General features: G+C 57.4%; 3 protein-coding genes across 3 annotated transcripts; 1 reads left to right on the top strand and 2 right to left on the bottom strand.

The window, feature by feature from the left end:
- Window positions 1-85: 85 nt before the first annotated feature.
- Window positions 86-1,399, bottom strand: NCLIV_044720 (conserved hypothetical protein; the record flags this gene model as incomplete). The annotated part of the gene is made up of 1 exon (XM_003881395.1): window positions 86-1,399. The coding sequence occupies one exon, from the start codon at window positions 1,397-1,399 to the stop codon at window positions 86-88; it is 1,314 nt and encodes a 437-aa protein (XP_003881444.1).
- Window positions 1,400-3,908: 2,509 nt separating this feature from the next.
- Window positions 3,909-8,517, top strand: NCLIV_044730 (gmck2p, related; the record flags this gene model as incomplete). The annotated part of the gene is made up of 9 exons (XM_003881396.1): window positions 3,909-4,422; window positions 4,812-4,912; window positions 5,234-5,496; window positions 5,866-6,010; window positions 6,588-6,687; window positions 6,950-7,033; window positions 7,202-7,447; window positions 7,895-7,952; window positions 8,457-8,517. The coding sequence occupies 9 exons, from the start codon at window positions 3,909-3,911 to the stop codon at window positions 8,515-8,517; spliced, it is 1,572 nt and encodes a 523-aa protein (XP_003881445.1).
- A 2,124-nt stretch (window positions 8,518-10,641) lies between these two features.
- Window positions 10,642-14,180, bottom strand: NCLIV_044740 (putative 4-diphosphocytidyl-2-C-methyl-D-erythritol kinase; the record flags this gene model as incomplete). Its single annotated transcript, XM_003881397.1, has 2 exons — window positions 10,642-12,960; window positions 14,112-14,180. 2 exons carry the CDS (start codon window positions 14,178-14,180, stop codon window positions 10,642-10,644), a joined length of 2,388 nt encoding a protein of 795 aa, XP_003881446.1.
- Window positions 14,181-15,331: the final 1,151 nt, after the last annotated feature.

A 15,331-nucleotide genomic window follows, 5' to 3' on the forward strand; every position in this document is an offset into this window, starting at 1 on the left:
GCAGGGCCGGCGGTTCCCCGCCTCCCGCGCGTGTCTCGGCAGCGCCCGAAAAGCAGAGATCTCACAAACTCGAAAGGTCTAGCCTTCACGACACGTACTTGCTCATCAACGCGGTCCGGTACTGCGGATCGAAGAACATGCGCGAGCTCACTTGCGAAACATACAGCGCGAGGTGCCGAGGCGCCTGATGGAGCCGGAGGCTGGCTTTGCCGGCGGCGAGCATCGTCGCTCCATTCGCCGCACGAGCCACGAAGGCTTCTGCCTCTTCCAGCAGCGACGCACTTCTCGCGCCTTCTCTGTGAAACACTGGCTGGGTCGTGTAGCACTCTCGCGTCCACACACACCAGAAGGGACACGCGTCTCCGGGTTCGTGCTCGTCTTCGGTCTGAGCCGTCTCACGCAGTGGCGGGCCAGCAGTCTCCGCCCCGCCGCCGAAAGTCTCCGCACTCTGTCGCGACGGCGCGCTCTTCGCTTCAGCGACCTGAAAGGCTGGCGAGAGATTCGCACCATTCACACCCAGCGCGGCGGCGCGTTCCCCGTGCGTGCAGCCACTCGACGAAGCTGGACTGTCTGTACACTCCGCAGCGGCGGAAGGCGATCTGTTTGCGGTCTGCCTTGCGTCCTTGGTCGACGCCGCAGCTGGGTGACCGCGGCAGTCTCCAGATCTGCCGAGTTGTCCTGCCTCGCGCGCGGCCTCGCAGGCTTCCCGGCGTGGACCCGCAGAGTCGGTGCTGGCCGTCTGTCCGGACACTAGGGAAGAGGCCGGCGGCTCCTTGGCGATCCGGTCGCTGAGGAGTTTCGCTCCGGGATCTGCGGCTGCGGTTGGGCGTGACACATGCAGCCGCTCGCCCCCCCTCGACGGATCTGCATCGTCCGAGACGCCCCGCCACGCGTCGGCCTCGTTCTCCGTCGCCGCGAGGGCCAGGGCCATGTCCTCGTCATACAGCTGGTGCGCGATCCAGTCTTCGAGCTCTTTGTTCTGCCGGAGACACCACGCGTCCGGGTTCTCTGGCTCGGCAGATCGCCTCCGTCTCGCGCTGGCTCGTTCCTCTCGCCGTCGCCTGCGCGTCTCCCTCGCACCTCCTCTCTCCGGGCCCTCCGAGGCTGCAGGTGCGTCGTCTCCACTGGAGAAAGGCGAGGACTCTCTTGCGTCTGGAAGGAGGGGAAAGGCGAGCAAGCTCGCCGCCGATGGGCCGCAGCTCCCGCTGGCCTCGTCTTCAGTCGACGGCCCCCACGGCAAGGAGACAGGGCCCGGAAAGCCTGATCGCCACTCGCCCTCTTGTCCCTTCCTTGAGGAAACAGCGCGTCTGTTCTGCGGCGCTGACGACGGCCTCCAAAGGTACGGGGCGCCTGTCGCCTCCGCGTGGAACTCCGAATATAAGCCGAAGGATACCAACATTTTCGCCAAGACGGAGCCACACAGGCAAGGCAGGCCGAAGATGGAACAGAAAAGGCCGCCGGCGGCTCTTTCGACCAAACAGTGCCGGTCGCCGAGAGTTGAATTGCGTCTTTCCGACGACGGAGATTCCAGGGGATGCGAGCAGTTTGGAGACCTCGGAAAGATCGAGAGAGCGAACGGGAGCGTGGATGACAAAAACACGGCGTGAAGGGAAACCCGAAGGACGCGGAGAGACGCCACTACACGCAGGTGCACACTTCTAGTCGTAACTGCATGCTCTACGGCACTCGGTGGACATTCCTATGGAAATCTCAATTTCTCCATTTTCGTTCCACACATCTGCTGGTAGGCGGCCGTTGCGGATCGCCGCTGCGCCCACCCCCCCACGAGTTACGGCGAAGGGAAAAGGAAGAAAACGTGGTTTTTCGATGCAGTGGAGAGAAACGAAAGACAGGAGGATGACTCAAGGTCGAGAGGGACTGAAACACGACACCGAAGCGAACGCGAGAGGGCCGAAGCAGCAGGGAATACCCTCCACGTTCACGAGTCCGAGCGGCGCGAAAACAACACCAGGCAGTCGACAGAACCAAGAGTTCCAGGAAGCGAGAGAATGCGAAGCAGGTTTGGCGAAAGGAGAGAGAGAACCTCTGAAAGAAGTTGCAGAGGTTCTGCGAACGAATCAGCCTCTCGGCAAGAAACCGCCCGCCGTCTCAGTCTCGCGTGCCACGGTCTCGGACCACCTTTGACGCCTTCCAGTCCTCGTCCAAGAGAGGGGTACTTCTTGCCACCCTCTCGTTTGAATGGAAATCAAGAAATTCCATTGGCGAGACGCTCCCTCGTCTCTCGCGCGATCAGCACTGGGAAACGAGGAGCTTGACACAAGAAACGCGAGCGGTCACAGAATGTAGCAACCGTCTGCAGGAAGCGGAAGAAACATATTCCACTGTTGCCATAGGTATATATGTCGATGCACAGATCTCTAGATATACAACATGCCTCTATAACTATATATATATATATATATATATATATATATCTGTGGTATGTCATGGATACGTAGACACAGTATCTAAAGCGCGAACGCGTAAACCGTGAGATGCGTCTTTGAGGGAAAGAGAGTAAAAGCCGAGGAGTTTGGTTGAGCTGAAACTATCCGCTTTTCTCGCCTCTTGAGAAGCCTCTAGTCTGCAGCCAGGGGGATCGACGCTGCGCATGTGCACACAGCACAACGGGGCGCACGCTGATTCCCTATTTGGAGCAATTCACTTTTGAAGGCATCGCTGAACGCTTTAACGCTAGAGAGAGAACAAGAAGATGCGCGGAAGCACTTTGTGCGCCTGTTTCCGGCAAGAATAGAAAATTCAGTCGTCGGTCGTCCTCGAGTTCCCCTCTTTCAGCACGTGATTTTCGTGGACTTGCCGGTAGCAGCCAACGCGTCGGGCGGCGCGACGCTCCACAACCGCGAAGAAGAGACAGAATGCTTTCTGGCCTTCGGATTGAAAGGGACATTTCCCTGGAGAGAATGGCAGAAATGCGTCGCGGGGAACCCTTTCAACGGAACTCTTTCGATCCAGAGACAGCGAGGCTCGCTCGCGCGAACCGCGAAAACATGCAGCGGCGAGCGCGTAGAACCACGCGACAAGAAAGTGCATGCGTTCTGTCTTTCCCAGTTTCGCGTGCCGTTCCAGTCTCTCTTCCCCGGCTCTGCGTGTCTTTTCTCTGGCCCTCCACTTTGTCGAAAATCGTCGTCCGGCTTTGCGAGCGCTGACGCCCGGAGTTGGGTTCTGTTGCTTCCGGCGGGTCCAGGGGACAGCGTCGGCAGCGGTTTTTCCCGGAACTGTGTCACGCCTCCGTTTTTGTTTTCGCGCGAAACACGTTTCACCCTTTGTGTACCCGCCGAACGCCAGCCGGCGCGTGTGCACCTTTTATCGGTTCCAACGGGCTGGAAATCCTCTCGCTGTTGCCCTCGCGAACCCCCCTTCCTTCGATTTCAAAACCGATTGGCCTGCAACTGAGTTAACTCGGCGTGGCCCGCAGCGCTCCCTGCCCGTCGTTTGTGGTTTTTCTCCCTTTTTGTCTCGCCTTTCCCACTCGTCGCCCGGCTGGGCGTTTTTTCTTGTCTTGCCTCCACCTGTGCATCTAAAAGTTGATACTCGGTTATATATGGTAGTCTCGACGGATCCGTGTTCGGCCGCGACTCCGGCGAAGCCCGCCCCTGGCGAAGCTGGCGATTTCTCGCCTCTGTTTTTGTCCTCTCTACTCGAACCATGCTTCCATTTGAAAACCGCACGAGGTCTCGCGCGCGACATCTACCCCCGGCCGCCTGTCTTCACACGCCTCCCCTCACCCGGTAGAGACACTTCTCCCTTCCCCGCGTCGTCGCGCCTTTGGCAAGTCGAGCGATCGAGAAAACCCGCTGAATTCCGGCAAACTCCGCGCACATCCCTCGTGTTCGTCTCGTCGTTCTCCGTATCTTCGCCCTCCTTCGCGGTGTCGTCGCCTTCCACTCATGACTTGCCACGCCGACTGCCAGCCTCCCCCGCTCCGCGGGAGCGGGGCGTCTCCGTCTCCGCGCTCGTCTTCAGAGGCCTCGACAGCCGCTGCTCCGCTCTCCTCGCTCTCGTCGAGCAGCATCGAGTGCCCGCAGAACGGCGGAACTGCGCTGGGTGCATGCGCCCCGGTCTCCGTCCAGGCCTTCCTCGCGTACGAAGTCTCTCGCGAGTCGCACATGATGGCTCGGCGCGAGGCGAGTGAAGCCGCGAAGGCGCCGGCCCCAGGCAGTGGTCTGCTGGACGGGTTCGAAGAAGAGAAAGGCGAAGCGGCGAGGGCGAGCGCGGAACTCGCAGTAATCCTCCCCAAGGCGAAGGAAATCGCCGCCCGTCTCGCCGCTGTCCCCCTCGGCGTCGAGTCCGGCCGAGTTGACGCGCTCGATGCAGAGGCCGTCGAAGTCGGATCCACCAACCGCATGGTTCGCGTGTGGAACAGAAAAGACCCGAAAAAATCTTGCGCCGTCAAATTCTTCGGTAAGAAATGCAGCCACACACTTGAAAACACTCGCATCACACGCCGAGACCATGTGCCTTGTTCAAATATACCAGATATCCACATAGAGGCAGGCAGAGACGGCCCTTTCGAGAGATCCAGTGAAAGATACTCGATGCGACACCGAGCGTCAGCCAACCCGTAGGATACTGCGCGCGGCAGATGACGCCTCCCACGAGGAACCACAGACACTCGAATACAGCCGAATCCACCCGCACCTCTTCCCGTGCACAATATATATATATATATATATATATATATATATATATATATGTATATGTATGTATATATATATATATATATAAATGCCGAGGGAGACAGAGTGAAGACACAGAGGCGTGTGCACATTGCCTCTGGCGTTTTTTGCCAGGGAAGCATACGGGGAAGTACATCAACCGAAATAAGGAACTGCGGCTCCTGAGCCTGCTGGGAGCTAACGACGTGGGCAAGGAGATTTTTGCAACCTTCGAGGTAAGCGGCAGAGGGACACCAAGTTACCCCACAGGGACTCACGAACGCCTGTCGCTCGAAAATGGCTGCTCAGTTTTTTGAGGAACGCGCGTCGCTGTGCGGCGTGCCTGCTTAAGCATCTCTGTTTCCGCCAGTATATCTTTCGTGTGCGTATCTTTTTCCCGTTTCTCGGTCCCTAGCTGCCTGTCCATCTGCATGTGGTTCGCGTTCGCTGAGTCGATTCCTCGGTTGCCTGCGTCGTTCTCTCGCGACTCCCGATGCCGTCTTTCCCGCCGTTTTTCTGGCGAAATGGTTTTTCGCGGCTTTTTCCTGTTATATCAGGAAGGAGGTGGTGGGTTGATTGAAAGCTGGCTTACGGGGGCAAGTTTGGAGCCGACGGACCTGCTCCGAGAGTCTGCGAAGATTGCGAGCGAGATGGCGCGGATGCATGCAATTGACGCAAAGCCCGAGTGTCTCTTGGCTTCCACTCCAACTTCTCCAACCTCGAGGCTTTCCGAGCCGACGCGAAGCGAGGCGGACGACGGCGCACCGACCCAGGAGAGCAACTCCGATCTCTGGAAATATCTGTGGAAATTCCTCAACCTGTATGTTTCTCAGGCAAACCTTGAGAGTAAAAGAGCGGCGCTCATACTCGCACATATATATATATATATATATATGTGTATTTCTCGGAGCAAGCACACCGTGTCCTCTCTATGCAGCGAGGGTTTTCTGGGGGTTTTCTCTCTCTTGTTCGCATACTGTCTGTTCCGTGGGGGGGTGTATGGATGGGGAGAGAGTGTGCGTCTCTGTCTCTCGAGCCTCGCGGCACCTTTCTCCACCTCATTTCGCTTTGCGTGGTTCCCGTTCTTTCCGCTTCTGTTGCTTGTTCCCTGCTGTCTTTTCTTTTTCGTCCCGGTCTCTGTCGCCATTCCATTCGCGGCATCTGCCTGTTGCTTCGTTTTCTTGACCAGGTGCAAAGAAGAGCAAGAGAGTGCGAAGCGTGGCGAGACAGCCGCGGGATCCTCTCCCGACGCGCGTCCAGAGAACGCAGACTGCCCAAGGCGAACTGTTTTTGCTCGTCGAATTCTTCTGTTCGACTTGGAGATGATCGAGGAGGTAGGACAGAAGACCAGGAATCGTAAAGCGCGGATGCGAGCAAGGCGTTGATGCTGTGTGCACGGGGAAGCCAAGAGGACATCGCAAACGCTGTCGCACTCCGAACCGTCCAGAAAGTAACCGAAAAAGGGCTGACTCGTCTTCGGCAACGAGAGACCTCGGGAAAAGGTCGTGGGGAAAAACAGACGCAAACGCTTTTTTGCAGCGGTGTCCGTGCACGCGACACATCCGAAAAACGGAGATCCACAACCTCTCTCTCTGTGTGTGTCTCTTTCGCCGTCTCTTTCTCTCTCCCTGTCAGTCTTGTTCTCTTTGTCCTTCTATTTCTATCTCTGTCGTGTCGTCGTCGTGTTCTCTTCCGCTCTCCCTCCCTCTCTCGTCCTCTCTCTTTCTCTCTTTCCCTCCGTCTCTCTCAGTTCCTTTCTCTCTTTCTCTCCGTCTCTCTATGTTCCTCTCTCTCTCTTTCCCTTTCCGCAACTTCGTGTAAGCATCTCAATTAGAGACACCAGCATTTTTCGTGGTGCTCTTTGTCGATACCGTTGCGCAAGTTCCTGTGCACTTGGTTTTTTGTCTTCAGCGCCTTCGGCAGCTGCAGGCGCTCGCGAAGGAGGTCCAGTCTCCCATCGTCTTGTGCCACGGTGATCTCCTTTCAGGAAACATCATCAAAACCGACGAGGGTGCGCGAGGGTTCTTTCCAGGCCTCGGATGCTTTCCATTTCGGCGTTTTCTAGCTCCGTGCCGTTAGTGCGTGGTGTGCCCCACAGAACGGCGTGGACTGTTCCTCTCGCCATTCCACTTTGCTCCGTCGAGAACTCCGGACGGACTCGCCGCCGTGTCTCTGTGCACTCTCGGGGCCGTAGCTCGACGCACTCGCGGCTTTCTCGCGTAGATACGTGGTGACTTTTCCATTTGGGATTGTGGCATCGTGGTTTCTGACAGGAGACGTGCGTTTCATCGACTTTGACTACTCCGGATTCATGGAGCGTGGCTTCGACATTGCGAACCACTTCGCCGAATATTCAGGTGAGCTGTATGCATTCTGCGCATGCATGCGCGCAGACTTGCCCGTGTCGCCCAGCCGGGTGTGAGTGGACAGGCTTGAGTGTATGTGCTCCAGACTTCAGGCTCTTCGTTTCTTTCGTGCGCGTGTCGCCCGCCTGCCTGGGGGTTTGCGTTTATGTCCCGTGGCAGTGACATGCAGTACCGAGGAAGCGTCTCCGTTTCTCTCTGCAGGCGTCGAGTGCGACTTCAGCAGGTGCCCTACGGAGGCGGAGCGCGACGCCTTCCTGCGAACTTACGTGCGTGCCTTGCGGCTGCGAGAGCGACGAGCACAGGCGGATTCTCCAGCTGCAGAGAACGGCCAAGACGTGGAGGCAGAAGTCGCGATGCTCCGCCGCGAAATCAAAGTTTTCTTCCCCCTCAGCAACATTCTGTGGGGTAAGATCGAAACACTCGCATGCACCTATTCTCGTGTATCTACACATGCATGTAGGGAGATGCACGTGGGCAATGCATCTGAGTGTGATTGACGGTGTGTACACCTTCACTACCTGGGGAATGCACACATGCGAGTTGCATGCGCAGGGGCCTTCTCTAAGATGGGACGCACAGCGTCCATACAGACATGTATATATATATATATATATATGTGAATATGTACACTCAAACGTATATATATATATATATATATATATATATATAAATGAAGCGTTTTACAGATATACACGCTGTGTGCTTTAGATTTTTCTTTCCACTGTAAACAAGTATGTTTCCGCGCGTGTGTGTTTCTTGGTGTGTTGGGCTTGAAATCGATGTATCTGGCGGTGCGTTCGGATTTGTCTCCATACGTTGCGCATGCACTTGTGTTGTTTTTCTTCGCTTCAGGTTTGTGGGCTCTCATCCAGGCTGTCCACGTGAAGCCGAGGGAGATGAATTACTGGAGGTATGCTTGTTTTTTAACAGAAAAACGTGGCAATCTGTCATTTTCCCTCAGTCCAGGCGCTTCCAACGCCCTCCTAAAGCGAGCTACGAGTCCATAGCGGTCCCAGAGGCCGTCGCGGTCCTTTTGCACCCTTTTAGCATGCGCCGATATGCATCTCTGCATTCTGTCACAGGCGTAAATATTCGTGGCGCAGTTGAGGTAGATCTCTTTCCACTGTATCCCGTATTTCTATCGTCCGCGTGCATGCACCTCGCGCAGGCCATCGTGCAGAGAGTCAGGAAGCAATGTGGACTTCCTTTGGTCGATGCACATGCAGTATCGCCCCCCTCGTGCGCAGTGTCGGCCTGTGGCGCTGCGTCGAGGCGCGCGTGTGTGGACGCCCTTCAGCGGCTTCTCCACACTTTTCCCTGGATGTGCGCGGGGCTCACACGTGTCTTCCAGTCTTCCAGTGCTTGTGGAGCGGCCACGGGACGTTTTATCGGCTGCGGAATGTTCGATGCGCAGATTCGCCCTGGACCGCCTCACTGCGGCAATTGCGCCGCCGGTGCCGCACTTGTCGTTCTGACGGAAGCGCCGGCGGCCGAGCGCACGCGGTGGAGAACCGCCGCCTCGTCTGGGGGCCTCGCCGCTGCACGTTTGCAAGGCGTCTGACAACAGTTTCCTGGAGAGGCGCGGGGTTCGGAGGACGCAGGCAAGCGTCCGGGCGCGCAGCGGGAGCGGCGCTTCTGGAGGGAATGCAGTCCCCGAAAAAGGCTTCACCGTTTTCGGAGACTGCAGAAGTCTCTTCCGGAGAAAGATCAGCGACCTCTCTCGGTCGAGGGAGAACAGAAGAAGGCCTAACAGGCCTTCGCGATGCCTGCGCCGTGAGGAGGCTGTGTCTTGGAAGAAGTCGTTTTGTGTGGTCTTCTCAATGGCATGTCCTTTCCGTGGCAGTGAAATGACGCGCGTGTCGCCAGATCAAGTGCACAACTTCTTGTGAGATGTCAGCCCCTTTTGTGTGATGAGCGCGGCGAAGTCGCTTTTCGAGGTCCTCGAATCCCCGCGGGGGCGGAGAGCGAAAGGAGCCGAGAAAACGCGTTTTTAGGGAAACAGGGATCGCGGGAACAGGCTCCGAGTCGCGGGCTTGTTCCGGACGAAAGTCTCCGCTGTTTTCTCTTTGCCGTGAGAAAGATGATTTCCCGCAGCCTCGGGGGAGGCCTGCCGCGCGCTTTTCCGCCTCCCGTGTGGAGCTGTTCCGCGAGAGCCCAACTTCGGCCCCCCTCTGGCCGCGTTTTTTCCTTGTGCAAACGAAGGGCGCCGAGCGCCTCAGCCTCAGCGTGCTGGCTCTGGCGTCGAAAACCTCCGATTTTCTCGAGTTCTTCAAGCGTGTCCCTCTCTTCCAGTCTTGCTTTTCCAACGAGTCAGCTTTTCAGGGAACCGGTCGCGCGGTGTTCCTACGCGTTCCACGCAACTTTGCGCTTTTCCTTCATTTCGCGACCGGAATGTCCGATGCACATCATTTCTTGTATAGATCCCCTGTTGGAGGATTGAAGGTGCGTGTGTTTGGGACCGGTCCAGGGGCGTGTGTCCTCCGCATGCGTGGATGTCCGTCGTGAGGTATGTGTGCGCGTATTTTTGAATGTGTGTGTGTGGGTATGGCGGTAGGCTAAACACGACTGTCTACACTGGCAGCGAGCAGCCGTGCGCGGGAAGGCGGTTGTGAGGCATGCATGCGCATGCACTTGCACCTGAAAGTGTGTTCGTGCGAGTTCGAGTTCGCTCCACGTGTTCGATGGGTGGGTCGGGCGGTCAGCACTCCCCTTGATCCGCTTTTTGAGGCATTGTCCTTTGTCTGCTACAGAAAAACTCGTGTCCAGGTTCTGGAGCGACTCTTGTGAACTGGCGTCGGGTGCGCATTGTAGGCTCGAACAAGCAAGCGAATGCAGCTGTTGTCTTCGTGCATGCAGTCTGCAACGGACCACAAAATCAATTCAACTGAACGAAAGGCACCCGCGGAAAACAAAACGCAGGCACTGACCGAACTCGACATGTAAATATATATATATATATATATATATCTGTATATATATACGTATATATATATATATATATATCTGTATATATATGTGTGTATGCGTATGTGTCCAAAAGTATAGATGTCGAGGAACGTCCTGTTTGCCGGCAAGCTTACGCAGGCGTACGCATGCAGATGCAGATAGAGAAGAGGTGTGTGGAAGACAGATCTAGCTCTAGATACAGATGTGCGTATCTGAACACCAGATGGATTACATAAAGCACATTATGTCATCGAGACAGTAATGTATATATACACACTTACACGTTTGTACGCATACAGGAACCTATGCATATACATATATATATATATATATATATATATAGTTTTATGTGTGTATCAACTTCCCTCTGTGTAAATCTCTGTACAGGGAGATATGTGTCTATCTGTGTCTGCGTGCATGCTCTCGATTACACCCCAGGAATCTCTTTTTTTAGAAAACACACGAGTTGGTAGTCCAGTCACTCCGAGAAGCTGGGAGAGAGGTCGCGGTGCGATCTCTCCCTCTCCCCGTCCCTCTTTTTCACTGCCTGATGCCACATTCCAGTTTCGTTCTCGTTTCCACTTCCCCTCGCTTTCCGGGTCTTTCCTGGAGCCTCGCCTCCCTTCGGTCTCTCGAGGCCGAGGGCCGCGCACTCACGCGTGCTTTGCGCGCCTCCGGGGGGGACTCGCCAATTCCTCGAAAGTCAGGCAGCTGCTAAACCAGGGTAGAGGTCCTCGCCACACCGACCGCCCGTTTGCTTCTCCGCATTCTCCCTTGTTCCTTCCGTGCCTACGGTTCTCGGAATCTCCCGCCTCGGTTTCCACCCCCGCCTGGAGGTTGCTGGTCTTCGAGGCCAGGCGGCACTGAAAGACGCGCGTGCCTCGGGCCATCTGCGCTTCGAGAAACTGTCTCCACGGCGTCGGCTCTCGACTTCTCTCCGTTTCGACGCGAGCTACGCGCTCTGCAGTGAGGGCGACGAACGCCGAGCCGCTCCCCGTCATGCCTGCCGCGAGAAGGAGAACGCCGAGGTCCTCTCCGCTGTTTCCGAGAGGAGAGAAGACGCCGTCGAGGCCGACCGCGCCGTGGGCTCCGTCGGACGGGCGAGTCGCAGGCGACTCAGACCTATCTCGAGGTGCGGGAGAAAGAGCTGCATCCCGCCCGCTGGCAGGCGAGTGCATGCGCGGACCCAGTCCGCCTTTGAACCGCTGAAGCTGCTCGCTGAGCAGGGCCAAAGAAGGCAAGAGCGTCTCGGCAGGCCTCTGCAAGTCATTTTCGAAGAGCGCCGGAAGGAAAGAAGGATGCAGCGAAGCACCGGGAAGCGGCGCGGGAGGCCGAGAGCGCGAAGAACGAGGGGCCAGCGAGGCGCCTTGCAAGGCGGCTGCGAAATCCACAGCCGGCGAGGCGTCTGCGGCGCCGTGGAGAGAGTTAGGTGTCTGTTGGGCCTCGCGCGAGTCCGTGAGGCCTGAGGCTTCCGCCAAAGCTCTGAAGGCGTCATACACGGCTTTGGTTCCGAGGCCTTCGCACGGCTTAAAAATATACACACGGAGCGTCATCTCGTCCCCTGCTCCCGCCTCGCGCTCTCCCGCCGTTTCTGCTTCCTTCCGCGGACTCTGTCCTGGCGTCTCGTCCCGGCTTGTCGCTGTCTCCTGTGTCTGACGCGCCACGTGCGGCCCCGTCTCCGCTTCTTTCTCCTGGTCGTGAATACGCAGCGCACATTGGAACTGTCGCGCAATCGCCGCGCAGCAGTCGCGCACAATCTCGCCTCGCCCTGTACATACGGCGGCGCCGCGCGAGAGGAGAAAGAACGGGACGTCGCTGCCCAGTTCTGCGCCGATCCGCGCCAACCACATCAACACCGACTCCGACTGCCGCGTCTCTTCCGGCACGTTTCCATCCGTCCCTCTCTCCGCGCCGTCACCCGCTTCTTTCGCACTCCCGCACCTCCAGTTTGTGCCAAGCGTCTCTGCCGCGAAATCCCCAGGCGCGTCCCAGGCGCGCGTCCCAGCTGGGGCGTCTCCAGCGCATCTGGGTGCCCAAAGGTTCACCCCAAGCCTCTGGTCGCGGTTGGAGGTTGCGCCTTCGCTCTCCCGCTGCTCGCAGGCCGCCACCGGGGCCTCCGCCGCTACCTGAGCAGCGTCGAGCCGACGAGCTTGTCCCTCTTCCAGAGGCGCCTTCGACTCAGACCCACGCTCCTGCGGAGCGTCTGAGGGAAATCTGTCCCTGTTTCCGCGGGAAGGAAGGCGCAGAGCCCCGATGGGCGGCGGCGCGAGGGCGCATGCAGCCAGGAGCGCCGTGGCGGCGTTCGAGGAGGCGCCGCCGAGGCCAGCCTCTGTGGGAATGCTTTTGTGGAGAAATGCGACGAAGCGAGGAGCAAGGCGGCCTGCTCGGCCCCCAGACTCGATCGCTCGTTTGTCTTCCCCAGCAAGTTGCAGGTTCCGGCGATACGCGCTGAACGCCTTAAGAATCAGGTTGTTCTCTGCCGAACACGGGAGAGGCGATGAGGAAAGGAGAAGGTCGCCTTCTTTCGATTCGTACACGTGGGGAAAGGCGACGGTCGAAAGGAAGGGGAAAGCCGAGGGGGGGAACGGGTTCCGGATGGCCGTTTCCGCATCTGAGCGAGACGCCTGAGCGCCGGTCGCTTCCCCGGTCTCGCCCCGTCGCTCGCCCTGTGCTCTGCTCGCTCCTCGGAGTGCGTCCTCGAGAGTGCCCGTTTCTTCGCGTGCGCTTTTCGCGATCAAGCGTGGTCCACACTCCCCCGCCGTTGGCTGAAGCCGCGGAGGCAGCAGGCCGACGGCGAGGTAGTCGCATAGCGAGACAAAGTGGAAGAGGGAGAGCAGGGGATGAAAGGCTGCGCCGGGGGGTCGTGGAAACACCTTGAGAAACAAGTTGATTTTCGCCGGAGAAGGCAGGCAAATGAATGGCGAGGCGGCCGAAATGGAGCGCACGCCCTCGGCAGTCACGAGAAGCGACGGCTGAGCAGAAGAACGTGTCGCTGGACCCCGGACTCCAGCATGTCCGGTCTCCTTTTCCTCGCTGTCCCGGGGGGTTGCAACGTTTTGTTCTGGAAACGCCTTCGAGGGCGGTCTTCTGGACAAACACGGCGAAGACGGTAAACCAGGAAAACGACAACGCTCGCTCGACTGCTGGCTCGGTCTCAGGACGCGAAAACCGGGAGATGCGTCCTCGTGTTTTTCCACACACAGATTGCAGAGTGGAGGAGAGCAGGCGCGGGAAGCGAGACGCGAAGGGGAGGCTAGAGAAGCCCGCGACGGGAGACAAGACGGGCTGAGTTTTTCACGCTCTGAGAGGTCGCGAGGCGAAGGGGAGGTGTGCAGTCTGACTCGGGTGGGGAAGATGTGAGCTTGATACGGCAGGGAGGAAAAGGACGACGGGGAAGGCGTAGAATCGGGATGAAAGGCGTGACGCTCTACTTTTACTGGGTGAGACACCTGACGAGACGGGGAGTCTCGGCGCAGGTTGGGACCAGGCACAGAGGGGAGTAGAGACGGAGGTGAAGGGACAGAAGAAGAAAGGAGAAAAGAGTGCGGATGAGAAAAGGGAGAGTCCGCTGTGTGGCTGCGCTTTTCCCTGGCGAAGCACCACTTTCCGCGGGCCTCGGCCAGTGACGGCAGAGCAGCAGGGTGGAGTGTCGCCCCGGAGGGTGCGGAAAGTCCTTGACTGCGGATGGGGGAAGCGACAGAAGACGAGGGAAAGGAGCAAAGAAGAGAAAGAATGAGGATTCGATGTGTGCAGCAGGACACGAGGCAAAAAAAGACACAGGAAACGAAACCGGCGGGTGACAGCGCGAGACGAGACAGCCGCATCGTGCCGCACGAGGACCTCGTCGGAGGGGAAGGGAGGTAGTAAGTCGAGAAGTAAGAGGACCACGAAGAAGGGATCGGAATAAAACAGAGAGGAGAGAAAAAAAAGATGAAGTGAGAAAGACGAAATCGCCACGCCGGGGGAAAATCGCGCCCCCGTAGAGATGCACAGTTTCGTCAACGCATGCGGAGCGCCACCGCGGGAGCCCGAGGCGACATAAACAGAGGAAAGGGCGATCCAGTGGAATGTACAGAAGTTTTCGGGACAAGTGAAGAGAGAGCAGCTTTCTTCAGAATCCCACCAAGTCTACACCGAGCAAGTCCGCAGGAAAACGATGCACGCCGGCACGGCAGTGATCCGCCGACAGCATTCTCGCCACGAGACACGGAAACGCGAACGCCTGCGGCTACAGGACACCGGTTTCTCGCGAGCGAGAAACGAGCGGGAAAGCAATGCAGAAAACGCCGCAGGGGTAAAACCAACGCCCATTTCGGGACTCCAGACAGTCCGGCAAACTCTTTTGCGCGTCAAAGTTGAAGCCAGCTTCCCGTTCCGGCCCAACGGAGAGTACACATCACACGGCGTCCGCTGGATGCTGAACTCGTCGGGTAAGTAATAAGCAACTCGTGCGATTCAAGCAAAGCACAGAAAGGAACGATCGGTGGCTAGATAGGCCTCTACAGGAGTTCGAAAGCCGGGGGTAATCAGTCATCTTCCGCCCAGAAGCTGTCAGCTGCTGTGGTGACCCATGCGTGCACGGCACGTGGTCAGAACCGTGCTACAGCGTTGTCGTGGAAGTCCGAGTGGATTTGGCGAGGCTCTCCATACCAAATTCTGCGCTACAGAATCGAAGCGACGATGGGTGGCCACGTCTCGTATTGATACACCGCCTCTACCGCTGCTTTGAGTTCCGGCACTCTGGTGCAGTGGACGTCAGTACGCCCTAAAGTACTCAGCGAGCCAATTCGATACAAGGAACTTGACGAGCATTACCAGATTTATATAAACGACAAAGACAACACGGTTTTAGATTGCAAAACGATACTCGGAGTGCGACGCAGTCTTCCCTAAAACCGGTCACAGGTACGGTGGTATTTGGAGTTCAAAAGAGTGGGTTTGTCTCCTGTCCTTGGACAAGGCTCGCGGCACCCTTCTGAGGGTCCAACTCGCAGAAAATCAGCCACGGCGCATCAACGGAACCTGCGATAGATAAATATGTCTGTTGGAAATACTTGTACGTTAGCGGCTACACTTCAAACATGCGAATTTTAGGTTTTCCTTGAAAACTATTCGGCAGAAGAGGCTTGATAGGGCTCCCGTAAGGATATAGTTTACAGCCACAGCCGTAGTTAAATTATATAAAAGAGGAGTCGGACCCCCAGTTTTGTCGCTTTCTCCGGTCCAAGCAACGTCCAGTGTGTGACCATGCGTATCTGTTCGTCCCCGTGTCGGCAACGTTCTCACTAAATCTGCCTCCCGAGAAGAAGTGTTTCCTGGAAATATCCGTCCCAAGGCCCCGAG

This window comes from Neospora caninum, chromosome IX (assembly GCF_000208865.1).
Source record: "Neospora caninum Liverpool complete genome, chromosome IX".
NCBI lineage: Eukaryota > Apicomplexa > Conoidasida > Eucoccidiorida > Sarcocystidae > Neospora > Neospora caninum.